General features: G+C 43.8%; 1 protein-coding gene across 1 annotated transcript in view; it reads right to left on the minus strand.

The window, feature by feature from the left end:
- Nucleotides 1-562: 562 nt before the first annotated feature.
- The window catches only part of NBN (nibrin), a 198703-nt gene continuing 183548 nt past the window's right edge, over nt 563-15717 (minus strand). Inside the window, exon 16 of the mRNA XM_069220448.1 lies at nt 563-1738. Within this exon, the coding sequence (XP_069076549.1) occupies nt 1705-1738 (34 nt within the window). The 3' untranslated portion in view covers nt 563-1704. The remainder of the gene's footprint in view (nt 1739-15717) is intronic.

A 15717-nucleotide genomic window follows, 5' to 3' on the forward strand; every position in this document is an offset into this window, starting at 1 on the left:
GTGGTTTTGTATTTCCATGTGCCTCTGTTGGCCCTTCTCTATTATTCCCTTCATGCCTCCAATTTTGTAAAAGATATTCCCTATTTTCCTACCACTTCCCCTTATCCCTACAGCACTGGCGTGTGTTTCTCTGCACTTACGGCAGAGGTCTCCGCCTGCGTGGTAGTGAACTAACACACTCTAGCAATGGATCGAGGCAGAAATCTGTGTTTTTCATTGACCTGAATCAAGGTTTCCATGTTTTTTGCAAATGAATAGAAAAATTTAGAACACTGTTGCACGTGTAATAACCTACTAGGACTTTAGGAAAGCACTAGGTCATTTTCTGTTAGTAGGAGCATGATATACATTCACATTCATGACAAAAAACAAACTCCCAACCCTATTACTAAAAGTGTGCATTATTTCTCTGAGGAACTCAATCAACAGCCCTTGAACTATCCATACAGAATTTTAGTGTGCAATGTAAAGGGGGAAAGTCTTGAAAAAATGACTATATTTAGATTCTATATTTCAAAGTGATTATATTTAACTGAAATAAGAAAGAAACTGCAGAATAATGTGACGACATTTTTAAAGATGTTTAATGAAACAACAATGCACAACTATTTCCGCCATCTAACAGAAGAAGAAGAAAATAAATAGAAAATAAAAATTATGTTTGTGATCTGGGAACGGCCATGCATTTGCTCAAATGTGTGTTCTTGGTGTGTCCATGGCCATGATTGAAACGGTATCCGTGATAAGGTGTTTCTTTAGTGCACTGGGATGTGAATGACTGAGACTGAATAAATGTGAGTGACTTATTTGTAACGAGTATGTTTGAGAGTGTGGTAGCAAAAGAGTATTTTGCTATATGTGAGTGAGTTGCGTTGTAGGCTTATTTAGCATAACACATCTGGGTCTAATGGTGTTTAGCACGGGGTTAGGAAATGGGGGGGTGTATGTGTCTATATCTTAAGTATGTTTTTGCGTAAGTTGGCTGCAATGTGCATGCCTATGATGGCACGTGTTTTTTTGAGGTGGTGTACCTTGGTATTTCAACATGACTTGGCTGTATGACCGGAGGGGGGCACTGAGACTGCATGTAGGTTTGCTCGAGAGTAAAATTGGATCTATACGACCTGGTGATTCCTTATGCATGTAGGTTTGGGTGGGTGTAGTTATGCTAAATTGTATGATTGAGTGGTTCTGTGTTATCAGAAATAGATGGTCATTCACGACTGACCAAGAGGCTCTTTTTGTTATGATCCCTTCTCACCCGAGGAGGCTTGCAGAGACAATCTGGCTTTGAAAACCCTCAAAGAGACAGGAGCAAAGCCCATTTTAACACTGTTGATCCCTCTTGCCTAAATTACACCCACAGCAAATGATCCATTTGATTGATTTACTGATACTGTAACCACACATAGGTTCGGTTTAAATAAATAGTGCAGAGAAAAAAAGCTGATGTGAAATCTTATATGTACTAGGTAGACAGATATTAAGTAGACGCCAATAAAAGTACATTTTATATACAAAGTTACAGTATTGTACAATGAACATCAATGTATCAGTGGTTTCACTTTTACTTTGCATCAACAAATGCAACATAGAAGTCTCTAAATTTGAGCACACGGTGATGAACCCAAATAAAGGCAGGTCTTCCATTTTCATCCAAGCTCTAGCGTGAAGTGATGATTTGGCATATCCTCCCTTACCCTTTCATCTTCGTTTCTTGTTGGATTTGGGATTGTACCTGCAAGTAAGAGTACACAGTGGAATTGAAGAGACAGGGCAAGGATCATGGGTTTCCCAAGTAAAACAAAAATTATTTCGTCTACATTTACTTTCTCTTTGTGCCTCCAATGTTGTCCTTTCATGTGTTCTGCTGTTTTCAAGCAGCTAGGTCTCTCGTATAATTAAAGCCAAAAATATCACACGTTTTCAGGTTCAAAGAGGACTTTCCAAGAGCTAAACGAGGATATTATTCTTTCCAAACTAGTGCTTTGGTGAAATGCAACCCCTGTGCCTGGATTTCAGTTGGCCTTTGTAACGTCTGACAAAGTTTGCATATAAAATATGCAAGTTCCTTTAGGACCCTTTTCATGGTAGACGTTAGAAACATAAGTCATTGTGCACATGCACATGAGGTTGAAAAGTTCAGGGACAACAGAAACCAGGGGGGCACAAGCGAGAGAAAGAAAACACATTTAGATTTCAAAACTGCTGCTTTTCCTAAATAAGGCATACTCATTCAGATTTTTTAGAGCGCAGGCCAGGACAGAAAAACTGACAATTTATACTTACTGACAGGTGACAGAAATAAATTGTTTTCACTAGAATACCATAATGCAGGATCTGTGAGAACAATTATCCTGCCTCTGAAATATCACAGTTCAGGAAAAGTGCAGTCAACCTTTACACTGAATTCTCAGAATAATCCCAGGATCCCTAGCTGCGGTGTGGAAAATTATTGATTTCTGAAATAGAGGGAAAGACTTGCTGTCTGAACAAATATGCACCGAAGGTCCGTTCACGAGTGAATTAATAATCCCCTTCTGGTCGTAAACTACCATTTCTGGCCGAAACGGGGTTACACGTTTCTAGGTGTTACTGCTCCCAAGATTATTGGGTGCGGCTAAACTCAGGTACAGTTTCACCTGCACGCAGGTTAATTCATGCCTAGTAAAGGTCCGGGTAAAGGAGAAAACGTGCGGGTACACATGCAATAATTTCACATCCATCTCATGTTATTTCCCTTACAGGGTCATTTAATCGGAACTGCATTGTAGTGGTGGTGTGATACCGCACGGTATTGGTAATTCAGGGTGCGTTACCATACGGCATTACTATCTAACTGGTTCTAGCCACAAGTGGAGGGACTCTTCTTGCAAGATTTTAAGAGGCTGCGATGAAAGTTGATCAGTATCTTACAGGAATCCTGGGAAACATCCCTAAAACCATTACCACTTTTCGTAGATTCTTCTGAAAGTTACCCTTCAAAAGACACAATTTTAAATTCTGGAATCAGCTGTGCCTCACTTAAGTAGTCCACCTGGTGCTGATCAGGTGGCAGATACTGACAATTCTTTTTTGGCTGTGAATATCAAAACAAACACTCAAGTTTAAGTGCAATACATTTTGACAGAAAAGAATAAAAAAACTCACTTAGCATTCAAATGAAATGTGCAACAAAAAATACGTCAAAGAAACTAAGCAGGAGAAGCATTACACATCAGTTGGGGAAATCTCATCGTTCGTGGTTCCACAACGCCCAATTCTCTTCATCCATGGACAGTGGGAGAAGTCACAAGAGGTTCCACCCACTGAATGCCATTCTTCAAAAAGACAAATTGAAAATGCTCACACTATCTTCGATTCTTTATTCTCTGGGCCCAGGAGACTGGATGGTTTCCCTGGATTTGTAGGGCATATATTTTCACACAAGCATCCCACCGTCCTACATGCGTTATCTGTGGATAACGGCTCGTGCTCCCCTTTGGCTCTTTGAGTGTTCACAAAAGTGATGGCACTGGTTGCTATCCACATTTGGTGGGTTAGGTAAACATGTGTTCCTGTATCTCAAAGGCTCTCTGGCTGCTCAAGATGGAATAGCCGCAGTTAGTTGTAGACCACCTCCAGATGAAGATTTCCAGATCTCACAAGAGAACATGGAGTGTCAACACTACTGAGCACTGGAGTTTCCTGTAGGAGTGTCACTGGGGGATGCATTCCGATTGCGATAGGACCTGGGTCTCATATATGCGTTCCCGCCGCTGCCTCTCCTGCATCGAGTTCTGAGGAAAGTCAGGGCAGACTGGGCTCATTTAATCTTATTAGCTCCAGACTGAGCCAGGAGAGTGGCTACCCAAAGTTCATAAGCATGTGCATTTGCCCACTGATTCGTCTACTGCTTTGGGAGGTCCTTCTGTCTAAGTAAATCGGAAGGGACCTGCACCAGAGTCTTCACAACCTACATCTTCAAGTGTGGAGACTGAGCAACAGGATTTAAGCATGTTTGATTTTCTGGCTACTGTAAATGATGCCTTCCTTGCAGGCAGAGGCCCTTCAACACAGTTAATCTGTGCAGGGCGCTGGGAAAATTTCAGTGTTGGGTGTGGGATTAATCCTACCGATGATTTGCCAGCCAAACTTTTGGATGTACTGTTTATTTGTCCTATCATTGGCCTAGACTGAAGATCTAACTTTGCTGAGTGCATGATCCATGTAGTACAGTGGATGAGAAGCAACTGCCTGAAACTCAACATGGATAAAACTGAAGTCCTAATCTTTGGGAACAAGAACTCCCACTGAGACTCCACCTGGTGGCCATTAGAGCTTGGGAGTGCAACATCACCTACCAACAATGCACTCAACCAGGGGATCATATTGGATGACAAACTCAACATGGCTGCTCAGGTGAACACAGTCAGCTCCTCCTGCTTCCACATGCTATGCATTGTTTAAAAATTCTTCAGATGGATTCCCAAGTGCACCAGGCACACTATCACTTAAGGTATAATCAACAGCAGTCTTCACTACAGCAACACGCTCTACACCAGAATCCCCAAGCCCCTCCTTCACCATCTTCAGGCCATCCAGAACACCAGTTACAGGCTTGTTCAGGACCTTCCCCAAACGCACCCACATCACGCCTCACCTCAGAGACCTCCATTCGCTGCCAATTTGAACTCCTCACACATGCACACAAGGCACTGCCCAACATTAGACCAGCATACCTCAACTCCTCTCCCTCTCTCTTTTGGTCTTGCATACACACCCCACATCCGCTGAAGCAGATCAGGAGGCCTAGCCTTCACATACCTCGCACCCAAGAATGGACCAACCTCTTTCTTCACCTTAGGTCTTCCTCCTCACTTCTGGAATTCTGTAAGGAGCTAAACAACTGGCTATTCAGATAAATTCCTGCAGTCCACCTTCACATCTGCTCCAGTGCCTTGATACCCCTTGGGCAATTAACTGTTCTACACAAATCCAGATAACATAACAAGGACTAGCAGCGGGCAGAGTTAAGGGTTATTGGACAGCACTTTCAGCCTTTTGGGTTTACCTGATCAAACTTCTCTATTTAAATTACCTGTTGCTATGTGTTTTATCAAAGGTCTAACTCGTGTCATGTCATGCCACAATGAAATTTGAAGTTAGTGTTGCCATTTCTTATGTGCACACCATTTGAGATGATGCACAGCTGCTCACTGTGATGACCAAGACTCAAAACAGCTTTTTCTCATTGCCATCACCTGTGTGTGAGTGACCTTTAGATGCTTGGTTACTCACTGCCATCACCTCTGTGTGAGTGAAATTTAGGTGCTTAGTGCAACTGCCTTTCACCATTTGCCTCGCAGACAGAACTGGTGCTGAGGACCCAGGAAGGCTTTTTATTCAAAATTAGGACACCTTTCCTTGTCAGTCAATCTATTGTTCTGCCAACATTTTTTGTGCCACTTTAGCCTTCGAAAGAGGAGGAAAGGCTCCACAGGCTCAAATCTGAAAAGTTGAGTTTCTACATCAACTGAATAAAAGAACATTGTGTAGATGATCACTACTTTGTGGGGTCCTCTGCAACAAAATCTGATACACGCTAGCCAAGAAGCAACCCCCCAGAAAGCCTTTCACCATGACCACAGCTGCTACAATGGCACTGCAAGGGGGTGTCAGTTCAGGACATCTGCCAGGCTGCGATGTGGGCATCAGTGCACACATTACCCAACGCAGATGCCTTGACGGTCAAGTATGATGGGAGGGCAATTTTGTCCTTTCGGTCTTGAAAGACTTCCTTATCTGACTCCACTTCTCAGACCGTCCGTCTTTGTGGTATCTAACAATGAGGATTCTGCAGTTAGAAGAATACATCAGAAAGACAAGTTACTTACCTTTGGTAGCACTCCTCTGGTGGATACTCTATTTAACTGCAGATTCTTACTGCTTATTCACCTGCCCATTCTGGGAAGTGGTCTTCTGAACATAAAATAATAAAGTTCCAAGTTAGAGTTTGACAGACTGCCACCTAAAACTTGTTTGAAATGCTCTGCTTCTGAGGTCATGGAAGAACAGCAGAACTAAACATCAGCATGCAGGCATGATGCTCATATGGAGCCCTGCTAGGTCATTTCCGGATTAGTATGGAGTCACTGCAGAGCAACATGGCTGTAAATTTCTCCAGATCCAGTCTGGCGCCTGGGGATATTCCAATGGTAACATATCTGCGGTTAGAGTATTCACCGGAAAGAGCACTACCGAAGGCAAGTAACTTGCTAATTTGTGAGAGGGCCTATAGTCCCTGTACATCCAGACCTTTCATACCCAAGTATGCGGAAGGCACAAATGGTCTGGCTGCAGGTAACCGCTAGAAGGGATCTACCATCTGCATGCCTATAAAAACATGCTTTATGGGATTCTGGTGGGACTGCAGCAACACCTCTAATCTAGGGGCATACACTTGCCAGCTTTATCAGTGGAAGATAACATGGGCACCAGGGCCACTGTGCTACACAGACGAGCTGGAAGCCTATATAGGGACTACTCAGTAAGAGATGTATGTCGGCTGCAGAGCCTTCAAAGATTTTTACAGGCAAATGATTCAAGCGAGCAGGACCAAAATATGTCAATCCAAGTCATCATGCCATAGGTGTAGGCCTGGGGAAAGACCCTGACAGTAAACTAGTGTAAGGATGACACACAATCTCAGTGCCACTCCTGTTTAGCAGAAATATAAGCAACTTTTTTGGTATTTGATTGGTTCCTTCTTAGTCAAGTGTGTGGTCCATCAAGAAAGAAAATATTTCCGGACAGAAGGAAATGACATTTTACAGGTAGAAGTAAAGTTGAATTAACAGTACAAAAGAGATACTGTCTACTCTCAAAAGAGTGGACATAACTGACAGGTTCTTGATACATGTTCTGCAGCCCTTTGATAAGTGATTTTAGGAGGCAGCAAAACCAGTAGACATAAAAGGCAGTTTGTAAAACGAAGGTCTGAACCTCAAAATTGCTTTGCATTGATAAACAAAATACTCTATAAATGACTTTGTGAATGATAAATACTGATTTCCAATGCCAAATATACATCGTAAAATACAATGCCATTACAAAAGAAACGCCAAATTAACGAGCTGCAAGGGAGATGACAAGCAAAGGCTCATTCTCTCCTCTTTCTTATTCACAAGAGGATGCGCTAATGCTTTGTGACACTTCCATTGACTGCAGAGTATTGAATAGTAACCCAGTTTCAAAGGCAAGATTTAACCAGCCATAAGGCAGTGGCTATCAACTTTGGAAAGCTTGGGGGGGGGGGGGATAGAAATGTGTGTGTGTGTGTGCGCGCAAGGATACTTGAATTAGGGGTGCACGCAGGAGTTCCGTGGACTGCTGCATGTACAGCACGATGTAGCTTTCACACTTTGTGACTTTTTGTGGCATTGTGCCTTCTGTGCCTGGAAGGCACATGGGTTTCATTAGAAGCACACTGCAAGAATGAACGCGAAGGCCAGTGGACTGCTGTCCCTTTCAACGTCCTCTCACGGCTTTTGGGCCCATATTTATACTTTTTTGTGCCGCATTTGCATAATTTTTTGATGCAAAAGCGGTACAAACTTACAAAATAAAATTTATTTTGTAAGCTTGCTCCGCTTTTGCGTCAAAAAATGATGCAAATGCACCACAAAAAAAGTATAAATATGTGCCTTGGTATGCAGTGTAAGTCATAGGCACTTTACTGCACACAGCCTGCTTGCACAACTAAGGTTTGGTGAATACTTTACAATCCCAATGGGTGGGGCTGCTTGAAGCACAACGCAATGAACTGCGCTGTGAGCAGCATCTATATATGAACCAAACCTTATATGCTCCTGAGTAGAACCAAAGTCATGCAACAGCCTTTAAATGTTCCTGAGTAAAACCCGTCATGCGCACCAAGGAAAGATTCTCAGAAAAACAATGAGGGTATGTTTATCAAAAAGTCACACAGTGCAGCAAGTCACCTTGGTGCAAGGGTTTCTCTGATTTAAACTGGATTGTTTTTGTGTAGAAACTAGTACCTTCCTGCACAAAAACAACCTCTTAAGTCATTTTCCTCTTTCCATGTGTGCTGCAGAATGCAGCACACATAGAAAGAGTAAAAAAACGAGAAGAAATAAGATAGTTTTCCTCCTTACACCTCACCTGGGGAGGCGTAGCAGTTTTGGCGCATTCCCAGGTCTACCACTAATGGTAAATGTGGGAGTGCATCAAAATTCATGGGTGCTGCCTCCATGGGGCGCAGTAATGCAACACTGTGATTTGTGATGCGTTGCATTACTCTTGATTTATCAAACCACTCAGCGCCACACAAGGTGGACTTGCGTTGCTTGATAAATCACACTTTAAGGGTTGTGCCTCCTTTGAACCGCTTTGCGTGGTGCAAAAGCGATGCAACCCTTTAATAAATCTGCCCCAGTTGCCCTATACCTTTGTTGGAGGACTGCATTTATAGCCCAGGTTTCCAGACTGTCAATGTAAATGCTCTTGGTCACTGCCATGGTAAGCTTCTCAGCCGAAAAAATGACAAGAATCCTGCCTACTGTGCGTTATGGAATATTCTGCCCTAATGTCTTCTGTGAAGTATGAAAGCGTCTTTCTTTTTCACCATTAGCATCGTTTAACTGAGAAACTATTTTGTATTTGCTATAATTCTCATCTCTTCCACTTTAACTCTTTTCAGACAGAGTACAAAAGGTCCCAGTTTGTGTGAGGAATTACATTTCTGAGTGGTCTACAGTACAAATGCCGGACTTTGCTGTTTCCAAGCAACTTTTCATTATCGTCTTGGCAAGCGAGAAAGAAACGGCGTCCCATCTGTAAGTACCATGAATCCTCCCCCGGCCAAGGCCGCTCGTGACAGGGTTAAGCGTTCCTTTCCACAGTGTATCAAGTCTAGGGGGTCCGTGTTGTGCAGCAGTGACCGCCGTGCCTAAAGCCGAGTGTTATCATGTTTATTCTGGTCATTTGTGCCAATTCTGATACGGCAAAATCCCGCGGTATGCGGTTGCGACAAGCAGGCCTGGCACATCGACACCCTCATGTAGCAAGAGCGCTCCTTCATGGGTGAGGGGAATAAACAACGTATTGCATAGCTGCTGTATCAGACCCTGAATGCATTAATTATTGCGCAGTGATGTGGCCAGACTCCTCAGCAAACCATCTGGGAGTGTTGTCACATTAAACGGTGCACCCAGAGGTTGATTATTTTCAGACGTGATCGCAAACCTATAATGCTTATTATTGTTTTTTTCCCCTGCGTAGTGTGTCACTGTTAATGCCATCGTTATTAACATGGACCAAAGTGCTCCCAAAAGTGCCTTAGCAAGCGTGATTGTTACATGCATTATAATCCATCAGGCTACGCATGCGGCCCAGGGGCGTGAAACCGTGCCAGTTCCTTCCAACAACCCTCCCCTGCACTAGAACGAGTGCAGGACAGCAGGAGGGGATGGCAGCCTGGGGCACCACAATGGATTGTGATGCTCTCTTTGGTAAAGATACTACGGCGTCGCACCTCCTTGTCCCTCTCAGATACTTCCATTACTCTAGGTGGCAAGAATCGAGAAATAAGCCAAGAACCAGCGCGGCATGAGAAAAATAATAAAAGCTTTCCGCAACAACAATACAGTAAAGACGACTTAAAACATGTACACAAGCACGTGCAAGCATTTCCCCCTGAAATATTCAAACTCCAAAGTCAGATTCCTCAAGCAGACATCCAAATACACCCATGCATACTAATCACAACCACAACCTCAGATCCTGCATACCGAGTAATAAATATACAAATACATGCTTCTCGTCTGTAAGGATATTCACAAATACAGAAAATAGCAAATACACAGGACAAATGCAAATTGCCTTACCAACATATAGGACGCACAAACACAGACACTTCTGGGCCCACAGCATGTAGAGGGCACACTCTTTCCGTTTGTGCCAAGGCGCGCATTTAACTAGGTGCACCGGGCGTAAGCAGAGACAGTGTGTCCTTTTGCAGATACTGTGCTGCTCATAGGGCAGGCAGCTCTAAACTTGCAGCATGAGGAGTAGCTTGGTCAGTCACATTCAGAACACGTCAGAACACTTCAAGGGATCTGTTGCTGTTGTGGACATAATTTGTGAGAGAGATGCTAGCAAAAAATATATTCCCAAGTGATAATGGAGACAAATCACAGGGCAACACGTACGACCGTCAGATTTTGCGACTCGCAAATTGCAATTTTTAGTCTAAAATCTGATGTACAAGTGTCTGAGACAGTTTGTAATTCTCAAATGTGTCACAAGGGACCTGCCTCATTAATATTCATGAGGCAAATTGCAATTTGCGACCCAATGGGAATTGCCGGCACTCACAGGGATGGGGTCAGCACAGCACCATGTCTGTGACTGCTTTTGACTGCGACTGCTTTTTAAATAAAGCAGTTTTTTTCCCAAGGGATGCATTTCAAACAAAAAAATGAAAAGTGGGACCACAGCCTGCTCTGAAAAAATGTTGGCACCCCCATTCACAAAGGGGAAAGGGTTTATGAATGGCTTACCACCAATTTTAAATTGGTGGTAATCTGGAAATGTTTTGCAACAGCATTCTGGTTGCAAAACATTCATACATAAAAATGCGATTCAGTATTAGGAAGGGACGCCCTAAACATGTAACTTCCTAATATTAAATTGCAAAAGCAAAAAGCGATTTGGTAACAAATTATCGAGTCGCATTTTGCCTTTTGTACATGCCAAAAAGCATTTTACCAGCCCAATGGGCCGTTTGCGACTGGTTAAATGCTGCGTACATCTGGCCCATAGTTCAGCAAGTAACACAAATTTCACTCTAATAGTAGATAACATTGCTACTGAAGGGTCAGAAGTGGACATTGGCAGTTACAGAACGCATACAATGTTAGGAGGTGCCACACCAGATATTAATGGCTACACTTTAAAAAAAATTATTGGATGCACCTTGTTGGACCTGCCCTTTTTTGCAGGGGTCATCCCCATATTTTTTCCTCCTTTGTCCTATTTTTCCTGACCTGTTTTTGTTGGCTTTTGAACTCTGAGCACTTTACCACTGCTAACCAGTGCTAAAGTGCATATGATCTCTGTGTAAATTGTACTGTTGATTGGTTTATCCATGATTGGCATATTTGATTTACTAGTAAGTCACTAGTAAAGTGCACTAGAGGTGCCCAGGGCCTGTAAATCACATGCTACTAGTGGGACTGCAGCACTGGTTGTAACATCCACATAAGTAGCCCTGTAATCCTGTCTCAGACCTGCCACTGCAGTGTCTGTGTACAGTTTTTAACTGTAAATTAGACTTGGCATATAAGACACCCCTAAGGTAGGCCGTAGGTAGCCCCATGGGCAGGGTGTAGTGTATGGTTAAGGTAGGACATATACTAATGTGTTTTGTATGTCCTGACAGTGAAATACTGCCAAATTCGGTTCTCATTGTTGCAAGGCCTATCTCTCTCATAGGTTAACCTGGGGGCTGCCTTTAAACATGATTAAAGTGTAGATTCCCTTTGGGAGCAGGTAGACATGTGGAGTTTGGGGCCTCTGAACTCCCAATTTAAAAATACATCTTTTAGTAAAGTTGGTTTTGAGATTGTGTGTTTGAAATTACCACTTTTAGAAAGTGGGCATTTTCTTGCTTGAACCATTTTTCTGACCCAGCCTGTTTGTGGATTCCCTGTCTGGGTTAGATTGACAGTTGGGCTGTTTGCACCTCTCTCCAGACGGTGACACAAAGGGGGCTGGGATGTAGCCTGTATATTCTGATGAGCCATCTGTGCTAGGAGGGAAGGGAGGAGAGGTCACTCGCACCTGAAAGGGCTGTGCCTGCCCTCACGCAATGGAGACTCCAACTCCCTGGTGTGTGTCTGAGGCCTTGCCTGGGCAAGGCAGAATTTGACAAGCAAGTGAGATTTTTTTCTTTGAAGTAAGCCTACTTCAAAGACCAAAATGGGTATAAGAAGGGGACCCAAAACCACAGACTTTAGACACTTCTTGGGGTAGACACTCTTCCTCACAGACACCTCTAAACAAGAAACCTACTGGTGAAAAATCCCTGAACCAGACCTGCCAATAGGAACTGCCTGGCCGCCCAAAGGACTCACTGGGGCTGCTTTTCTAAAAAGGACTGCTGCCTTGCAGTTGCCCTGCTGCCTTCCTGCTCCCTGGCTGTGCTGAGGAGTGTTCCTGAAGGGCTTGGATAGAGCTTGCCTCCTGTCCCTGAGGTCTCAGGACCAAAAAGACGTCACTCCTGCAACTGGACTCCTTGTGTGGCGAAAATTCAATGCACAGCCTGCTAAAAATGACACACAGCCTTTCCCATGGTGAGAAATTCACTGCACGCCGAACCGGAACGACGAAGCGCGACTTCTCAAGGAGAAGATCGATGCGGCGCATGCGTTGCGACCGGAACATCGACGCACAGCTGACACAGGGACGACGCAGCCCGACTTCCAAAGAGGAATCGACACAGCGCCTCCCTTGTGGGAGAAATTTCCATGCAGACGCAGCATCTGTGACTTCGCTCCGCAAGCCCAGGATTCCACGCACAGTCCCTGGGGTGCCAGAAAACCCCGCAGCCCGAAGAGGAACCAAGTCTGTGCGCCGGAAATCGATGCAAAGCCTTCCCCTGCATGGAAAACAACGACGGAAGTGGGTGTGCGAAGGGGCGAAACCGACGCACACCTCCCCGTTTTCCACGCATCCCCTCCTCTGCAGTCCCTTGCGGAGATTTTGAACGCGAACCAGGTACTTTATGCTTGCAAGAGACCTTTATTGTTTTTAGAAGACATTTACTTGTTTTGTATAGACTTAAGACACCTTATTTTACTTTTACAGTGATATCTCAACATGTACTTATTGCATTTTAATAGTTTTGACCTGCATTTATCCAGATGAATATTATATATTTTTCTAAACACTGTGTGGTGTATCTGTGTGGTGCTATATGGTGTTATTATATGATTTATTGCACAAATACTTTACACATTGCCCTATAAGTTAAGCCTGACTGCTCAGTGCCAAGCCACCATAGGGTGGGCACAGGATAATTTGGATTGTGTGCGACTTACCCTGACTAGAGTGAGGGTCCTTGCTTGGACAGGGGGTAACCTGACTGCCAACCAAAGACCCCATTTCTAACACACCTGATTTCTACTTTGTTGAATATAATATATCCAGTCAGCATAGATGCATGTCTCAGGTGCAGGAAGGAGATAGCTTGCTTCTTCTACATGGTATGTGCAAGAAATTGGTTTGTTGGTTGAGAGGGGGCATGACCTGTTCTTAAGCAACAACCACAGGGTATATCACAAAAAGTAATTAAACTAACCTCTGCTTAACCCTCTGGTAGCTTGGCACAAAAGCAGCCAGACTCACTCAACTTAGAGGCAAGGTGTAAAGAATTTATGCAGCACTCAAATAGCAACAATGTGAAAACACAACATGAAAAATCCTACATCAATTTAGAAAAAGAGTATAATGTAATAAATCGTTTGAGAACAAAACAACAAAAATCCAATCAGTAGAAGAGAAGTTTTAAAGATTTAGTTAAAGGTAGCACCAAAAGGGTGCAAAGCGCCTACTGAGAGTATCTGGTTGCGCTGGACTGAAACACAGTCACAAGTTTAGGCCACCCGTGATGGAGCACAGGCCGGGCAAAGGACCAAGTTTGGCATGCTGAGGAGTGTACCTTATATCCCTTATACACAACGTTGTTTTGCAAGGCTTCACATGGTTCGGTGTTGGATCTGATGAAGCTGGCAGCTGTGCAGTGAGGCTCTGCCGGGCTTCACATCACTTGGCATTGGCTCCGATAAGCCTTGCACCTGTGCGTCGAGGCTTTGCGGGGCTTCAGGTTGGATTCGATGGAACCTTCAGTAAATCCAGGAAGAGCTCTCATTTTTGCCAGGCAAGGGCTCAAGACTTGGAAAGGCACCACTTGGGGATCAGGAACTCACTCTAGCAAAGGTCAGCATAGCTTAGGCATGTCCAGTTGCTTGGCCAGGCAGGCCCAGAGCAGCAGGGCAGCAGGGCAGTTGCAGGGAAGCCTCTGGAACTTGTTGTGTGCCTGTTGCTCAGACTGGAGGTCAGTCTGCTGACCCTTGGAGTTACTTCATCCTTGGATAAAGGGTGCAGCCCATGTTTTCCTTCTCAGCAAGCAGAGCATGTCTCAAGTAGCAGGGCATCAGGGCATTCTTCTTCTGTAGTATCCAAAGGCCAAGAAATGTACTCATGAGTTTGGTCTGAGGGTTCAATATTTATACCTGGTGCCAGCTAAGAAGTGTCAGAAGTTTCCCCCTACAGAGGTGTTTGGAGTTTCCTACTTCCCTGCCCTGGTCCGAGTCTATCTGGGCACCAAAGAATAGTGTGAAGACGTTGGTGTGTGAGCTGACCCCGTCCCTTTGAAGTGCAAGTGTGATAGGTGATAGCACCGCTCTCCAACAAGTCAGCGATGGCCCAGCCTGCCAACACCGACCCCCCTCAATTGTGATGCTGTCTAGGAAGAATACATAAAGGCCAACTGTCAACTACACCTAGTCATGTGACCCAGGAACAGGCTACAGGCACCAAATGATTAAGACAAGGAAATGCCAACTTTCTGAAAGTGGCATTTTAGAACTGTGACCTACAATCCGACTTTCCGAATAAAGAGAGTTTTATATTACAATTCCTCAGACACCAAACATGACTTTCCTCACTGCTACCAATCAAATGTTATCATTTATTAAATGTAATACGTTAACCCAATGTTATCCTACGGGAGAGGAATGCTTTGCAATAGAGAAAAATTAGTTTAAGAGTTTTTCACTTGAAGGCCAAGTAAAACTTAAATGTCATGTCCAACTTTTTAACGACAATGCACCCTGCCCTGTAGGCTGTTTAGGGACTACCCTAGCAATGACATATGTATTAAAAAGGAAGGTTTAGGTTTGGCAAAAGGTTTACTTTGACAGTTTAAATGGCAGTTTAAAAATGCATACACAAGCTGCAATGGCAGGCCTCAGACAGGTTTAAAAGGCTACCTAAATGTTTGGCACAAAAAGTGCTGCAGGCCCACTAGTAGCAATAAATTTACAGGCCCTGGAAACATGTAGTAGCACTTTACCAGGGACTTACAAGTAAATCAAATGTTTCGACAGGGCTAATTTCACCATATTTAAAGAGAGAGCACAAGCACCTCAACACTTGCAGTGGTAAAGTGCAGAGTCCTAAAAGCCAACAAAACTGGTACCAAAAATAGGAGGGCGAAGACAAAAAATTTGGGGATGACTCTGCAGAGAGGGCCAAGTCCAAGCGTATTGTTTTGCCATGTAGTTAGCGACCGGGAGAGTTGTCCAAATTCCACCTTGCACTTCTGTTAGCAGCTGGCTTCAGCATTCTTTACAAAATTATAGAAGGCTAATTTAGTTGTCAGGACAGGAAGAAAATCTTTTTGACTGAATCATATATTTATTGTTTCAATTTTATTTTATTTGTGTGGAACAATGCCCAGTCTGTATGTTAGGTGCATGTAAAAAGTATTTTAATGAATGGATCAATACAGATTCAGAGTCTTGTGTCTGATCTTAACAAGTCAAATTAAAGCCATCCACTGGCTGATTCCTAGCGGACAACATTTCATGAGCGGCACAGAGCTGTGTCTTAACAGTGTGTTGCTAAAGGACAGCATCTGCTACACATCAA

This window comes from Pleurodeles waltl, chromosome 2_2 (assembly GCF_031143425.1).
Source record: "Pleurodeles waltl isolate 20211129_DDA chromosome 2_2, aPleWal1.hap1.20221129, whole genome shotgun sequence".
NCBI classification, from domain to species: domain Eukaryota; kingdom Metazoa; phylum Chordata; class Amphibia; order Caudata; family Salamandridae; genus Pleurodeles; species Pleurodeles waltl.